Here is a 15,153-nt window from a genome sequence, read left to right on the forward strand (position 1 = left end):
GCATTGACATTCAAAATTTAAAAAAGAAAATATCAAAATAAATGTTTAAACATGATACCTAAGATTGTTCTGCCAATTGAATTGTTGCTTATGAGAATAGTTTCTGCATATATAGTTATAAGTTGTTATAGTAATGGGTCAACTAGCCTGTTCAGGGTTCACCTTGACCTTGGAAGGTAGGTCTTCTATGAAATATTCAATCTTCTTCTAAAATATTAATTTTATAAGACAAATCGGTAGATTTGATTTATAAATAAAAAAAATAANTGGATAAAACAACCAAACTTCGTTAACAACGCAAAACACAACCATCTTTCTAATATTAAAATTAAAAAGTGATGTAATGATTGAGGTGTAATTTTATTTTTTAAATAATTGTTAATAGTAGTTGTTATTTATAATTTTTTTTTGGTGACTAGTTGTTATTTATAATTGTTGACATAAAATTTATACTAAGAATATTTTGATGAATTAAAAATATTATTAAAAGGGTAATTTTCTTAATCCAATACTTTATAAACAATGATAAATGTAAACCATTTTAGCAATTTTGTTAAATATTATACTACTATACAATTTAAATCTTAGATAATTTTAATATCTTAGAATTAAAAAAGAAAGTACATACCCTCCCTTTATTTTATAATCAAGAAGAATTTTAGGCTGATCAAATAAATGATAAATCAGTCACCAAAAAAAAATAAATGATAAATCATTTCTTCTTCTTTTTTTTTTTCTTTGTAGGCATACATTAAAAAATAAATAAAAATTAGCGAACTTGTGGGAATAAGATTCGCAGCACGTGGCTATGGTAATGGCAATTACCTCGTATTGCCACGTGTCGTATTTGCCACAATTGCGTTAGATCCACATCATGGGAAAAAAGAGAGTTTTTCTTCTTATGATACATCATACAACACGTTAAGCTTCGTTGAGAGCTTCGGCTAAGCTTCTATAATCAAACGCACTAGAAATTGCAATTGAATTTTGAAACCCTAAAAATTCGATAAGGGAAGAAAGAAACACACAAACATGGGACTTAGATTCCGCAATCTGAATCCCATTTACAGAGCCTGCATTGCCAGACTCTCATCATCTTCGCAAAATCGGACAACGGCAAAGAAATCTCTGAATCTCTATCCAAAAGAGAGTATTTTTATTTTCTCGGAGAATCCCGCGTTCAGAATCCCCAGAAGAGAGCATTTTGGTCATTCTCATCACGACCACGATCACCACCACCGCTTCTCTCAGGATCTTAAGGAGGTAATTTCATCGCTCGTGATGTAATTAGCAAGTTAGTTAGTTCGTTAATTGGTTTCTCATGTTATGTTAGTTTTGAGTAGTTAGATGTTAGTTATATTCTGTTAATATCAGTTTCTTCTGTTATGGTATGCATTTATGTTATGTGTTAGTTATTCTGTTAAATTTAGTTTCTGCAGTTATAGTAAATTACTTGTAGTTAGGTGTCAGTTATTCGGTTAGTTTCTCTGCTGTTATGGATAGATATGCAGGATTTGTGTGTACTAGGACTCGAGTGTATGAATTATGGATAATTGAGATTCTCATCTTTTTTGTTCAATTAATTCCGAGATTGATAGGAGGGGGAGAATATTTTCCGGTTGGGTCTCGCTGCCGACATTGGGTTAGCCACTGGAAAAGCCTTCACTGGCTATGTCTCCGGGAGCACTGCAATCATCGCGGATGCAGCTCATTCCATTTCTGATGTGGTAATGTATTGTGTGATGTATTATGATTATTTATAGTAATAATAATAATAATAAATTATTGTACATGGTACATGAATAAACCCTCTAGTCATGACATTTGGAAATTCAAGTTGAGTTTTTTCTGACATCACTCTCTAGTTAGTGAGATTAGTCTCTTCTACTTCTTGTTCTGTATTAAATGAACTGTTCAAAGTCCGGTTTGGCCTATATATGGTTTGATAAAGTGGTTAATAGTTATTGAATTTTTCTTAGATAAGTGAAACTTGTCGGAAACAATAAAATGTGATGCTCTTGTAATTTTTGGAGGTTTCATGTAGGCTGAGGAAAAAATAGCCCTTACAACATAGCAAAGAGGGCTTAGTGTGGAACCTCTTGTTCTTTTGAGTGCAGTGGTTATTCTTTTGTGGTCGCCTGAAAGCTTGTGTCATTTTTCCACTGCAGGTTCTGAGTGGCATAGCTTTGTTATCTTTTAGACTTGCCAAGGCGCCTAGAGATAAAGAACATCCATATGGTCACTTGATTTGTATCTCCATGCTACTCCATTTATCTCTTATATGCTTCAAGTTACTGTTTCTTATCCATATGCATGGACATTAAATGTTGGCATTTTATTCATTACTAAATGTAGGGGTCATTTGAATACAATTGTATGTTACATGTAAGATCGTGGTTATAAGAACAGAGTAGTATCACATAATGCAATTCTTTTCCTGATATTTTGTTGTGATTAGATTACTGACTAGTGCATGGTTGCTGTTGATATTTATTTATTTAGTAAAGATTCACAAGACTTGATTCTTTCATGTGGTTTTTTTTTATGTCTTTTAAGATTACATTTCTCTATCATTGTATCTCAGGACATGGAAAGTTCGAGACTTTGGGAGCTCTGGGAATCTCTTGTATGCTTTTGGGAACAGCAGGTGGCATTGCATGGCATGCGGTTGATATTTTGATGGTACACTTCAATAGTTGAATAATTTTCTACTTCATTGTCTTTGTTGCTTCACTTATTCATATGACCAAAATCATTCAAATAAATGCTGAATAAGCTTTTTTCCCCCCTTTTTGGAAATAGATTGCAAGACATCTTTTTATTACTGCATTCTTATCAATCTGCAGGGAGTGTTCTCATCTGGCCCTGAAATGGTTAGCCATGCAGTGGCACATGAACATGTGCATAGTCACGGACATGGTGGACATCACCATGGCATCGACATGGAACATCCTATCCTTGCTTTGAATATGACTATTCTGTCAATATGTGTTAAAGAAGGGTAATGATATTATTTAATTTTAACATGCACATGTGTTTGGAAGAGGCCCTATTTTCCTGATTCCTATTCTAGTCACCTATTCTAAGTATGTTAACTTTGCAGTGTGCTAACTATTTTAAGTATGATTTGATTATGTCCACTATTAGATTCTGTATTTTATTTTAAATGTTGGGGATGTAACATATTGTTCCTTCTCCAAGACCTCAGTATTTATAGGTGTCTGTGAATTGTTAGGCTTTACTGGATAACAAAACGAGCTGGTGAGAAGCAGGGTAGTGGACTGATGAAAGCAAATGCATGGCATCATCGAGCAGATGCTATTTCATCAGTAGTTGCTCTCATTGGAGTTGGTAAGGACTAAGGAACTTTGTTTCTGAAAGGTTATTCATTTTAGTTCTTTGGTATATTCTGTTATGATACTGGCTAAGTACATGTCACGGATTACGAGGCACTAAGAGGTGTGTTGTTGCCTTGTTGGGTTAAAAATAGTGATCGGTTATGACGGGTTGATGCTATTAGTATAATCAGGACATCATTATAAGGTAAAGGGACTAAATCAGTTGGAATTTGTAGTTTGAGGGATCAAGTTGATAAAGTTAAATCTTAGCAACTATACAAGTATGCATATATTTGTCTTTTGAGGGACTAAAATTACATTTCGATCTAATTTCTGAAAGGCCGTAAGATGTCATGCCTCTGTATGCATATCCTCTTTGCACAGGATTTGTTTCTCTAAACTTGATTTATGTCTTTTTTATTGCTTACAGCCACTGACCCTGGACTTCCATCTCCATTTTAGGAGGGTCTATTCTTGGAGTGAAGTTTCTAGATCCCCTTGCAGGACTGCTTGTGTCAGGCATGATTTTAAAAGCTGGGGCTGAAACTGGTTACCAAAGGTAAGGTTCATAATTATCTGTTCCACTTCAGTTTATCATTGCTTGCTATGTGCCTGCGAAGGGAGTTGGTAAAAGATTGTCCTCCTCCAGAAGTATCTATATGCAATTTTAGTTATGTCCAAACTTATAATCTAATCAACATGTTCTTTATGATTGATTATCAGTATCTTGGAATTGGTGGATGCTGCAATCCCCGCACAGCATTTGGATCCTATTAAACAAACGATATTGCAAGTTGATGGCGTCAAGGTTTTTCTTCTCCTCTTTGGACTTTGCATGTGATATCTCAAATAATGTCATCCTTTTTACTTGAATAAATACATGAAATTCTTGTTTCCATTTTTTTGTATGCACCGCGCTTTCTAGTTCTGTTTTGCATATTTTATGGACTAAGGTTGTATTCATTTCTGGTTATTGTTAACTTTCTTTCAATAATTTGTATGCAGGGGTGTCATCGCTTAAGAGGAAGGAGAGCTGGCTCATATCTATATCTTGATGTACATATTGAGGTTTGTTCTCCCGAATTGTATGTTATGTCACATGCATTATGCATTGGAGATTCCTGATTCGATTGCATTATGATCCTATCTCCAGGACTGACTTGCTAGCTTCCTGTTGTAGGTTGATCCTTTTTCTAGTGTTAGTGCTGCACATAACATTGGTGAAAATGTCCGAAAACGAATTCACAGGTCCCATCCAACTGTGGCTGAAATCTTCATACACATAGGTCTTAATATTCAATTTTCATAGTTTCATAAATTTCTTACTTTGCCCGAGGAAGAATCTTATTGATTTATTTATTTTAATATCAATTTCTTAGCTGATATGATTATCAAATTTCTCTTGTAGATCCTGCAATGTCATGTCTTTCTCCCAGCACAACAGATCAACAAGAAGATTCTTGGAGTGAAGACAAGGAACATGGTAGTATTGCTTCTGCTGAGGATAATAACATTGAAGGAATTGTTTCTGATATAATCTCATCGAATTTCCCACAGGTAACATTTTAATCTATTCCATTGTTTGTGGAATTTGAGTTGAGTTTTGAAGTTAGAATCACTTGTATTTTCAGATGTCAGTTGAGCGTGTAACACGGCACATGTTTCAAGGCAAGATCGTCCTTCAAATTGAGGTTTCCATGCCCCCTGAAATCCAAATTCGGTAAAATTTTAATTTCCTAACTTTGATGAGTTTGGCATGTAATTTGAAAGAATGTCTTGTAGTAACCTATGTTGACTTAACTCACAGAGATGCAATGGAAATAGCAAAACAAGCAGAAAGAGAGGTTTTGAAAGCTGTCTCAAGTGTTATTCATGTTGGCATTCAGCTACGTTTGGGGCAACCATTTTCACATATTAGCCATGATTAGAAGTTAGACACATTCAAGAAAATTGGAGAGAAAAATTCTTGCATTTTGGTATGCATAAGGTTAAGCAGATTAACATTAAAAAAATGTTTTTTTTTTTAAGTATTATTCTATAGCCAATATTTTGAAAGCGGGTTCAATAGTTGCGGAAAATTCAATAATTTATTTATGATGAGAAGTTATGTAACCATGAGTTGCGGAAAATTCAATAATTTATTTATGATGAGAAGTTATGTAACCATGACAACAACAGAACACACTGCAGAGTTTCCTTGAAGCCATGTAACACTACTGAATGAATGTGGTTAAACAATCAACAGATTTCTCTCTGAGAACCTTGTAGCTTTGGTTGACTGTGAGTTAGTTCAATCGTGTTTATTACTACTTCTGATTATTATTAAATGTTAGAAATTAAGACAACAGTTTTCACCTTCTAAGAAAATTTATTTCTTAATTACAAAAATTTGAGTGACTGTGACACTCTTGATACTAAGTACTAACCACCAAACAAATAGCTGGCCCTATCTTTTTTCATAAATAAATAAATTTCGATAAATTTGACATTGGTCAAATGGTCATTTTATCAGTGTTAGAAGATGTATCAAGACACTTTGAAAGTTTATGCCAATCTAGTTTTACTTTCATGAAAATGTAAGAGTAGAACTCGCTTAACAAGATTGCCCTCATTTTGCTTCTTAATGACTTGAATTAGGGACTGTTTAGAAAAAAAAAAAAAAAAACAAATTTTTTATCATTTTAGTCCAACATTATAATTTCTAACAAAATTTAATTATCAAATGAGTTCTAATTTTTTATTTTCAAGGTAATTGATTTAGTACTATTCTTAATTTTTCTAAATTCGGTTCACTTGCCTGTTACACTCTGTTGCAAGAGAGTGTTAACTACGCTGTAAGTAATTTCATTGAAATTTAACTATTGATTGGATGAATAAATTATTGATTACACGTTTAGGTCATTTTAACAAATGGAATATATTTTTCGGGTCATTTTGTCAAAAACAAATGTTGAGATCCGTTTTATCAAAAGTTAAATTTTTCGGGTGTTAAAATAGCTATTTACTCTATAAAGTATAAACCTAACATTACAATAGTTATCAAACCCAATTTGACCAGAAACCTGGTGGTCTAACCGGGCTGAGCTACCCTTCAAACTGCTTAAAAATCTCATCAGACACGCAAAAAGTCGGTCTGGTACGTTCGGATTTAAGCAAAATCGGTGAACCGGCTGGTTTTCATAAGTGGGACCAGGTCATGGTTAATTTTTTTTTAATTATAAACGATGTCGTTTTCAAGTAAAGGAAAGCCAAAACCACTCGGTGTCTCAGTCTCGTCACACTCTCACTCAAGCTCACCTCTCTCATCTCTCGTCTCCGGTCTCTCTCACTGCCTCCGGTCTCGCACTCAAGCTCGTCGTCGTTTTCTGTCTCTTCACCGTCTTACAGTAAGCGCGTGCCTTCCCTGCGCTCGTCATCGGCGGCGGCAGAAACAGAAGGTTCCGGGGCTGGTCGTCGTCATCGCTCTTTGTCTCGTCACCGTCTCGCACTCAGTCGGGCGCCTTCCATGCGCTCGTCGCGGGCGGCGGCAGAAGCAGCACGTCCCGGAGTTGGTCGTTGTTGTCGTCTTCTTGCTTCGAGCCTCACCATCAGCTTCCTCCTCACCGGCAGCAGCTGGTCCCCGATTTGGTGAGTTTCAACAAATTCCCCTGCTCCTTTTGCTCAATTTTGTTGCTGCAATTCATCTCTTCACCTTGATTTTGTTGCTGAAAGTTGAATTTTTTACTGATTATCATCATTGAACCTTGAATCTGTTGCTGTCTATTTGAAAAAATCATTAGCTAAATTTTTTGTTGCTGTAATTCATTACTGCACCTTGATTTTGTTGCTGAAAATATCACTGAACTATTTTTTTTTGTTTCTGAAAATCATCACAGAGTTGAATTTCTTCCTGATTATCATCAATCTATTGTTGTCTTGCTGAAATAATCACTTAGCTAAATTTTGTCTAGCTGTAAATCTGTAAATCATATTTTGAGCTAAATCTTTTGTTGCTGAAAATTATTATAGTTGAATGTTGAAAATGAGGTTCATGCTCTGTGCAACTCATAATAAAATTCTTCAGTTAAATTGTTGTTCCCACGCTCCCTGTTTTTTTTGGCTAGAATTTTAAAAATGTCTCCATCACAACTCAGTTGCTATTATGAATTATTTATTGATTTGTGAAAAAGACACAAATGTAGATATAGATGTTTCAAATTTGTCCAATGAAGATATAAATGCCGACTTTGAGATAACCCCTTGGATTTGATTTACTGATTGTGTTATCTTTTGCTCTCTCTTGTTCATTTAAATTGAGAAAATATTTTGTACTAGTGACTAGTTTATTATCTCTTTTTGCATCATATGTCTAAGAATTGATACTTGATTGTTATTAATATGTTTATGAAGTCCTGCATTTTAAGTTTTAACTTTTGATTTTAATTTTATTTTTATAATTTTACATTTTTATTTAATTATGACCGGGTCAACTGGGTGAATCAGTGACCTACCAGTTGAACCAGTAACCTAGTCGTATGACCTAGTGATCTGGTCGTATGACTGGGTCAATTACTAGTTCAATTTTGATAACCATGAATTTAACTGCCCTCAGGATTGCAAATTGGTTCCTTTTTATTTTTTAAAATGGTTTTTGCCTACGCAAATGCCCTGAAAATTGATCAGTAGCTCAATACACACTGCAAAATTCAGATAAGTAAAAATGCTGGGGAAGGTTTTAGCATCATCACTAGCTCTAGCTAAAGTTCAATTGCGCAAGAATCTCTACTCTAAGTCTTTGCTTCTCACTCTCAGACCTCTCCTCTCCAGTAGTTCCTTACTTCGCAAAACAAGGTACCTCTCATGGAAAATTTTATTGTTATGCAAAAAGATGTGAAATGAATAGTTATCTCTGAATATTTTTGCCATTTTCTATGCTGTGTGTACATTTTCTACTTGACATAATGATTAAAAGCATAGTTAGTATTTTGATTGTGTTGTTGACACTTGGATCATATGTTTTTCCTTTGAAATATTCTGAAACAACACATAGGATGCTTTTTAGTTAGAATGCAAATAGCCATCAGCTATGCCCTATTTATAAGTTATGAGTTCCAACATGGTTGGCCTTTCATTTTTATCACTTAAGGTGAAAATGGGTTATAATGTATTAGATGACAGAATATTATATCTAGCTAAGCTTTTTTAGAGTAATGTTATAGTTTCACCCTTTTTTATTTTAGTTTGGCAATGATCTTATGTGATCAAATATTTCAATGTATTACTCATAATTTTTTTCCCCTCTCTATTTTCAACTTCAGTTAGCTGTAATCTCACATGCGAAGCCAAAACTTTAGATTCATTATTTGCTTGTACATTGCCTAACACTGCAATAGCTTGAACTATGTTATATATACAGTTTGTGGCCAGCAACCGACTTTTGGCCACTATGATGTAAAAGCACATCCTTTCTTGGGAGTCACAAGCTTTCATTCAGGTCCACATCTCAAGAATAATGATAAGGCCATAGAACCACGCCAGGATTCTGAAAAATCCTCAAATGCTGATGGTTCTGGTAATGCCCAAGTAAAGAGAAAAAAACTGAAGGGCAAAAGAGCAGTTGTAAGATGGCTAAAGTTCTTTAGATATAAGAAGAAGAAGGAGTATGAGAGGATGACAACAGAGGAAAAACTGTTATATAAATTGTTAAAGGTAAATTCCTTTTTTTCTAACGTAAATGAGTCAACTGCTTTCATTGTTTTCCACGATCGATATTATTTTTTGCTTCTTTATGTGCGCCAGATTGAATTGATATACTATACAAAGACATGGAATGAAACAGATTCTTTCTTTTCCATGTTTACTTTTCTCAAGAGTGAGATAGCTTTTGCATTTAACACCTATAATTTTAGTTTATTGCGATGTCTTTTATGTGTATAATGTCAAGTAATTAGTGTATGATGCTTTATTCACTGTTCCAGGCTCGGAAAAAGGAAGAGAGACTCTTAGAAGCCTTGAAGAAGATTGAGCCTGCAGAATCATCAGAAGCAACCCATGATCCTGAGATATTGACGCCAGAAGAGCATTTCTTCTTCTTAAAGATGGGTCTCAAATGCAAAAATTATGTGCCTGTTGGAAGACGAGGAATTTACCAAGGTGTGATTTTGAACATGCATCTGCATTGGAAAAAGCATCAGACTTTGAAGGTGGTGGTGAAGACATTTTCGCCAGAGGAGGTCAAGGAGATTGCAAAAGAGCTGGCAAGACTGACTGGAGGGATAGTACTTGACATTCATGAAGATAACACAATAATAATGTATAGAGGAAAAAATTATGCTCAGCCACCAACAGAGATTATGTCTCCACGTATCACTCTTTCAAGGAAGAAGGTAATGTGTCTAACGTTCAGTGTAGTCATTTCTGAATAAGAATAAATTTAGTGTTTCGTCAGGCTACACTATGGTGTGTGTTTAAACATCTACTCCTAAACTTCTAGTTCGTTTTCGTTGTCGACATTTCCTAATTTTATATTACAACTCTTACTTTTACTTTATTATGCCACTCAAGTACATAGTAGATTGGTGCTTCTTCTTACTCTGTCTTGTTCGTAATCTCATCTTATGTAGGCACTGGATAAATCCAAATATAGAGATGGCCTTAGAGCTGTGCGGAGATATATTCCTCGACTTGAGCAAGAACTTGAAATTCTTCGAGCACAACTAAGCAGCACAACTGAAAGTAACATAGATGCCATTGAGGAACTCCATAAAGGTGACAAGGAGAGGATTGAGTCTGATAGAACTGTTTCTAAATTTTTCCAGCAAGAGAACTCAGATAAACTTGATCAAATCATAAATGATAAGATTGAGTTCCCAGATGAGGATGAGACTGGTGCTGACTCGGATTTGGATTCAGATCTTGAAAATTTATCGGATATCTTTGAGACAGATTCAGATACAGATAATCTAGTGAAGGATGAAAAGCCTCTCTATTTGGATGAGTTTGATAATTTAACAGATCAAAGTGATGGAGAAACAGATGTCTTTGAGGACCATCTTAGACAGATATCCTTGGATTCAAAAAGTACAGACAAGGATGTTGACTCACCCAAGTTTGATGAAGTTGACAAGATCTTTCTGCAGGCTGCATCGTTTTTAAAGAAAAGACGAAAATGAAATATTTTACCAAGGAAGTATAATTTTGTAATGTTTTAGTGTTCTTATTTCTTCCAGGTGGAGGGAAAGGGTGTTATCATTGATATGATACGAGCAAGAGTTAGATAATAATCATTCATTGGGCAGAAATTCTTTTTCTTTGTTTTTTTTTTTTTAAATTCCGAACAAATTGATAGACAAGATATCTTCTAATGTTCTTCGAACCCATTAAAAAACAGCTGGATATGGTTTATATCATATGTCCCAAACAGATTTCTCCATAGTTGAATCTCCATGTGGAATGTGATGCTGAAAGTGATTAATAAGTGGTAACCTCTGTTGGCTTAATGCTTCTAATTCCAATCTCTGTTGTTCTTGTTGATGATGATGATGTCTCTGAGGTTCATGCAAATTCCCTGTAGCTCTTGAAGTTGACCCTCCAACTCCCAAGAAATCATGAACTGTTTTCATGTCATTACTGACACCAAACCTTGGTGCCCCCATTTGGTTATTTCCTTCTGCAAGGTCTCTTTCATGGACCAAACTAGTAGCACCAACCTCTTGTGTATTGTGATCACTTCCCATGAACATTGTGCTAAGCATTCCTATATCATTATTTGTTGTTGACCCATCATTACTATTGTTATTAGCTTCAAATATCAGTGGCATTTCTTGCTGCCTTTTATGAAAAAATTGATCAGCCTGTGGATTGAAGTGATGATCATAGGAAGGAGGGTTATTACGGTTATGGTGCTGCATAGCAGTAGCAGCACCAGAAACTTGGTCAGGACCGGCCATGGTAGTAACAAAGGGTTTTTGCATCATGGGGGAGTTAATGCTGTTGCTGCTTGCAGCAGCACCCATTTGTGCTGCTTTCTGCAATAATGCAGTTGCAGACATGTGAGCTGAGCTGGAAACAAGACCCAAGTTCTTGCTGCTATCTTGGAAGTAATTGAAACCAGTGGAGTTGTTGGAACTGAGTTGAAGGCTTGAAGAAGAGGTAGGGAGAGCGTGCATGCTCTTTGGACCACCAAATAGTGTACCTGATGATGAACTTGTTGGGGAGAAAATGCCCCCACCAATGCTCATGGACTTGAATGGCACAGGTACAATCTCTTGTGAGAGTGTTCTAAGTGGATTGTTATGGTTACTGCTGTTGAGTTCTGATGCATTACTGTTGCTTAGGGGCATTGTGGCTATAAGATCAGAGACTTGTTCATTTTGCAAGTTTTGTGGCACCCCATTTGTTAATCCTTGTTGATTTATTCTGTTGTTTTCCTCAGTTAATGCATCACAAAAGGCCCTGTGTGTTATGAAGCTGTCCCTTCTGCATGGTTTCAGAGAAATGAGTTGACAATATTTAGGACCACTCTAATGGTCAATAAGTACTGAATTTTATGGCTTAAAATTTAAGGCCCACTTGAAAATTGTTTCAGAATGTAAAATACAAAAATATTAGGGATAGTAATAGAGACAAAGAAAATATTTTATTTTTGTTATTTACCTCGTTTTAGGTGGGTGGAAATACCAAAAACATGTCCTAAGATAGAAAGTATTTCAAAACAATATTTAATTATAATATAAGAAATATATTATTTGTATTCATTTTATTTCGTATATTAAATTCAGCTATATTTCTACAATTGGAATTGTAAGACCCATTTTATAAAATGAATATATGAAATATTTTTTAAAATTCAACAACCTCGGGTAGCCATAATTACAGATTGAAGAATACTATAAGATTAATAAAATTTATTTTTTTGATCAACAATTAATTAGTAATGTTTAAAAACGTAAACTAAAAATATATTATTGAATTATTAGATTAACAAATCAGATTGATGATTAAAAATATTAATAAAAAAATAAATTTTACAGATATTTAAAAATTTTCTCATACATATTTATGTACATTTAATGCGAGAAAGTGGGGGAGTCAATGCCAAATATCACAACTCAATGGTGCCATACGTGTTTGGCAGAATTGATACTGTCACAGTTGTGATGATAATAGTATTAATTACCGAAAATTTTAACTATATTAAGATATATTGAAGTGACATATCTAAGGAAGAATAGACCACACCACATGCAAAATAATGGAAAATAAATGTTATCTGTCACATTCACATCTTTTTATTACGAGCACAAACTACAATGAAGCTCAAGTGAAAAAAATACTGAATAATGTGCTTATTAATCTCTATAAATATTTGTGTTATTCACTTATTTGTACTTTAAAAGTTTTACTCTTACATATAATAGTAGTAGAAGAGAGAAAACAAAGGAAAAAGAGAGAAATTATTTTCATCGAATGAACTTACAATGTATAGTCCTCCCCAAAAAAATGCAAGAAGGTGGATTCAAATATTGCCTTTACTTCTCCACAAAATTGAAGATACACTATATTCTGAGGGTTAATTAATAATGAATAAGAAACAATTATAAGAAACATTAAAAGGCTGTTTATGAAAGATTATTTTAAGATATAAACAGCTAAAAATATTAAAATTTTACTAATTTAGTGATTTAAGGTTTTATTTGATTTTTATTTTTTGGTCTTAAATTTCATTATAATTTTTTTTTCCTTATACTAAAATTCTTTTAGAATAATAAGAATAAAATTTTAAACCTTTGGTCATGTATAAAAACACTTATATTATGTTATAAAATTATTATTTCCAAAAATATGAAAAGTTAGATAAAAACACATAAACAACTATACATCTATCCATATAATTCAAACACAGGTGCAAAAAAGAAATAGAAAATGTGTATGCAAATAAATTCTTTCAATATCTTTTCTCAGTTGAACTTGTAAAGTGTGACCACATATTATAACCTACTCAAATAGAACCATGAAAAAAATATGATATCACACATTACATGATCAACTACTAAAAAAAAAAATAAGAGGATCAAAATTTGAAATGTTTACCTGGAGAATATAGTTCCACAATCACATTTATATTCTCTAGTGCCACATGTTTTCTGATGAGCCTTCCAATCAGATTGAACAGCATATTTCTTTGAACATTTGTCACATTTCCACTTCTTCTCACCATGTTTCCTGCTGTAATGTTTCTTTATCCCAGTGAGATCCCCCAGTGCTCGGGCAGGGTTATGGTGCACACACGATTTTTCGGGGCACACGTACACCCTCTTCTTCATAGCCTCTTCTGTTGTTGCTCTTTGCCTTAGCTTCCATGGTAGATTGTGACCTCTCCTATGTAACTGAAGGTTTTGGTCCCTCTGAAACCCTTTGTTGCATATCTCACATATGAATCTATTTGTTGCCATTAATGTGGTTGGTGATAATGCAATCACTTCTGCATTTGGATCTGTAATTTATTCAATCGTATCAATTTAATATCTTCATCACACTTCGCAAAAATACGTACATTAATAGTGACACAATATAGTATTAACTATCCTGATATTATTATGCGAATGAATTATAGTTCAAATAATATAATCTTTTTATATTTATCTAAAAGTCGTGAGTTTGAGTCTTTCTATTTTTGATAAAAAAAAAAAAAATATTTTTATATTATTTTTTATTTAAATTTTAATAATATTAAAATAAAATAATTTAAAATAAGCTTTTCTAAAACACTATTTAAGCCTTTAAAATCAAGCTAGAAATCCTAGAATAGTAGAATTTGACCAGAAGAGTTAGTAATTAAGATGCACAAACCACATATATAATTATTTCAAGGTAAAATTTTATCTTGCCTAAACTACTTACACTTTTATGTGTTGGATTTATTTGGTTAATATCATCCTTAAAATTGAATATAATTTTAAGAAAATAAACTGCACCATCATCATTACAAGTGGTGGCTATATATAGTTTTGTGTTTAACATACAAATTTTTTTATACAGTTTAAACAAAATTATAATTTTTTTAAATAATAAAATTTCACAGGTGCCAAAAACAATTAATTAATTAAAACTTAATATCATCATCACATGATATATTTTCTCTGTACATTGAAATTATGAAACTGATTAAAAAAAGTAATTAAAATATTTTTTTGGGGATATATAGTAAAAATGATTTTATGTGGAATATAATTTCAAAAAACTGAATGAAAATTTCAGGGTATATAGTTGAGTATACTTGCCTGGATTTCCAGGTTGGTTTCTTTTCTTCTTGATTCCAACTTGTTGCTTTTGTTCTTGACTTGTGGAGTTGTTGTTTTTGCAAGCACTAGAAGAACTTGAACCATGATGATGATGATGAGGGTGATTTTGTAATTGCAACTGTTGCTGTTCTTCATTCTCCTGTAGTTGTTCTTCTGAGGAGAAACTACCATTATTATTATTATTATCTTCACCTGAAATGTTTGACATTTAATTTGAAAGAAACAAAGAAAAAAGAAAGAAAAAGATAAAAAGTGAATAGAAATGAAGATTCTGTGTGTATATGTTGTTCACTAAATTCCAGAGCTTGGTTTTTGGGTGAAACAGAAAAGTAAGGAAAGGAAAGGAGTTATTTGAGGAATTAGGAAGCTATAGCAATTGGTGCTACCATGATACCAACTTTGGAAGCTGGTCTTGTTTGGCTTTATATAATTATATAATATTGTCCATATGAAGACAACTACTAGGTAAAATACCCCCAGCTTCTTGGCATCATGGTAATATTCCAAAAATTAATAAAGTAAAGGAGAAATAA

The 15,153-nt window shown here is 33.4% G+C and overlaps 3 protein-coding genes across 9 annotated transcripts; 2 read left to right on the plus strand and 1 right to left on the minus strand.

Moving 5' to 3' along the window:
- On the plus strand, positions 901-5,645 carry LOC107626128 (metal tolerance protein 2). The gene is made up of 13 exons (XM_016328918.2): positions 901-1,263; positions 1,599-1,727; positions 2,169-2,238; positions 2,585-2,682; positions 2,847-3,001; positions 3,236-3,351; positions 3,801-3,897; positions 4,062-4,146; positions 4,344-4,406; positions 4,519-4,624; positions 4,747-4,895; positions 4,970-5,058; positions 5,146-5,645. The coding sequence occupies exons 1-13, from the start codon at positions 1,033-1,035 to the stop codon at positions 5,264-5,266; spliced, it is 1,509 nt and encodes a 502-aa protein (XP_016184404.1). The 5' UTR covers positions 901-1,032; the 3' UTR covers positions 5,267-5,645.
- On the plus strand, positions 6,548-10,588 carry LOC107626129 (uncharacterized CRM domain-containing protein At3g25440, chloroplastic). Of its 7 annotated transcripts, none has more exons than XM_021116464.1 (5): positions 6,548-6,695; positions 6,858-6,965; positions 8,734-9,026; positions 9,296-9,703; positions 9,941-10,588. In XM_021116464.1, the coding sequence occupies exons 1-5, from the start codon at positions 6,563-6,565 to the stop codon at positions 10,487-10,489; spliced, it is 1,491 nt and encodes a 496-aa protein (XP_020972123.1). In that variant the 5' UTR covers positions 6,548-6,562; the 3' UTR covers positions 10,490-10,588. The 7 variants fall into 7 exon arrangements, with proteins under 7 accessions (XP_020972123.1, XP_020972122.1, XP_016184405.1 ...); XM_016328919.2 differs by adding an exon at positions 8,028-8,168 and having other exon boundaries at positions 6,671-6,965; positions 8,711-9,026; XM_016328920.2 differs by lacking the exon at positions 6,548-6,695 and adding an exon at positions 7,930-8,168 and having other exon boundaries at positions 6,839-6,965; positions 8,711-9,026.
- LOC107627937 (protein indeterminate-domain 2-like) lies at positions 10,604-15,011 on the minus strand. The gene is made up of 3 exons (XM_021116462.1): positions 14,600-15,011; positions 13,410-13,812; positions 10,604-11,795 (listed from the first exon to the last, which is right to left on the minus strand). The coding sequence occupies exons 1-3, from the start codon at positions 14,826-14,828 to the stop codon at positions 10,724-10,726; spliced, it is 1,704 nt and encodes a 567-aa protein (XP_020972121.1). The 5' UTR covers positions 14,829-15,011; the 3' UTR covers positions 10,604-10,723.

Source organism: Arachis ipaensis, chromosome B02, assembly GCF_000816755.2.
Source record: "Arachis ipaensis cultivar K30076 chromosome B02, Araip1.1, whole genome shotgun sequence".
Classification (NCBI taxonomy): Eukaryota; Viridiplantae; Streptophyta; class Magnoliopsida; order Fabales; family Fabaceae; genus Arachis; species Arachis ipaensis.

Excerpts from the sequence above, each read along its gene's own strand:
- LOC107626128 (XM_016328918.2), top strand. The coding sequence starts at position 1,033 with ATGGGACTTAGATTCCGCAATCTGAATCCCATTTACAGAGCCTGCATT. Across the intron at positions 3,352-3,800 it reads AGTTGCTCTCATTGGAGTTG|GAGGGTCTATTCTTGGAGTG; the intron begins GTAAGGACTAAG and ends TCTCCATTTTAG. Across the intron at positions 3,898-4,061 it reads GCTGAAACTGGTTACCAAAG|TATCTTGGAATTGGTGGATG; the intron begins GTAAGGTTCATA and ends ATTGATTATCAG.
- LOC107626129 (XM_021116463.1), top strand. The coding sequence starts at position 6,563 with ATGTCGTTTTCAAGTAAAGGAAAGCCAAAACCACTCGGTGTCTCAGTC. Across the intron at positions 6,966-8,733 it reads AGCAGCTGGTCCCCGATTTG|TTTGTGGCCAGCAACCGACT; the intron begins GTGAGTTTCAAC and ends TTATATATACAG. Across the intron at positions 9,704-9,940 it reads TCACTCTTTCAAGGAAGAAG|GCACTGGATAAATCCAAATA; the intron begins GTAATGTGTCTA and ends CATCTTATGTAG.
- LOC107627937 (XM_021116462.1), bottom strand. The coding sequence starts at position 14,828 with ATGTCAAACATTTCAGGTGAAGATAATAATAATAATAATGGTAGTTTC. Across the intron at positions 13,813-14,599 it reads AAACCAACCTGGAAATCCAG|ATCCAAATGCAGAAGTGATT; the intron begins GCAAGTATACTC and ends AATAAATTACAG. Across the intron at positions 11,796-13,409 it reads TGTGGAACTATATTCTCCAG|AAGGGACAGCTTCATAACAC; the intron begins GTAAACATTTCA and ends GAAACCATGCAG.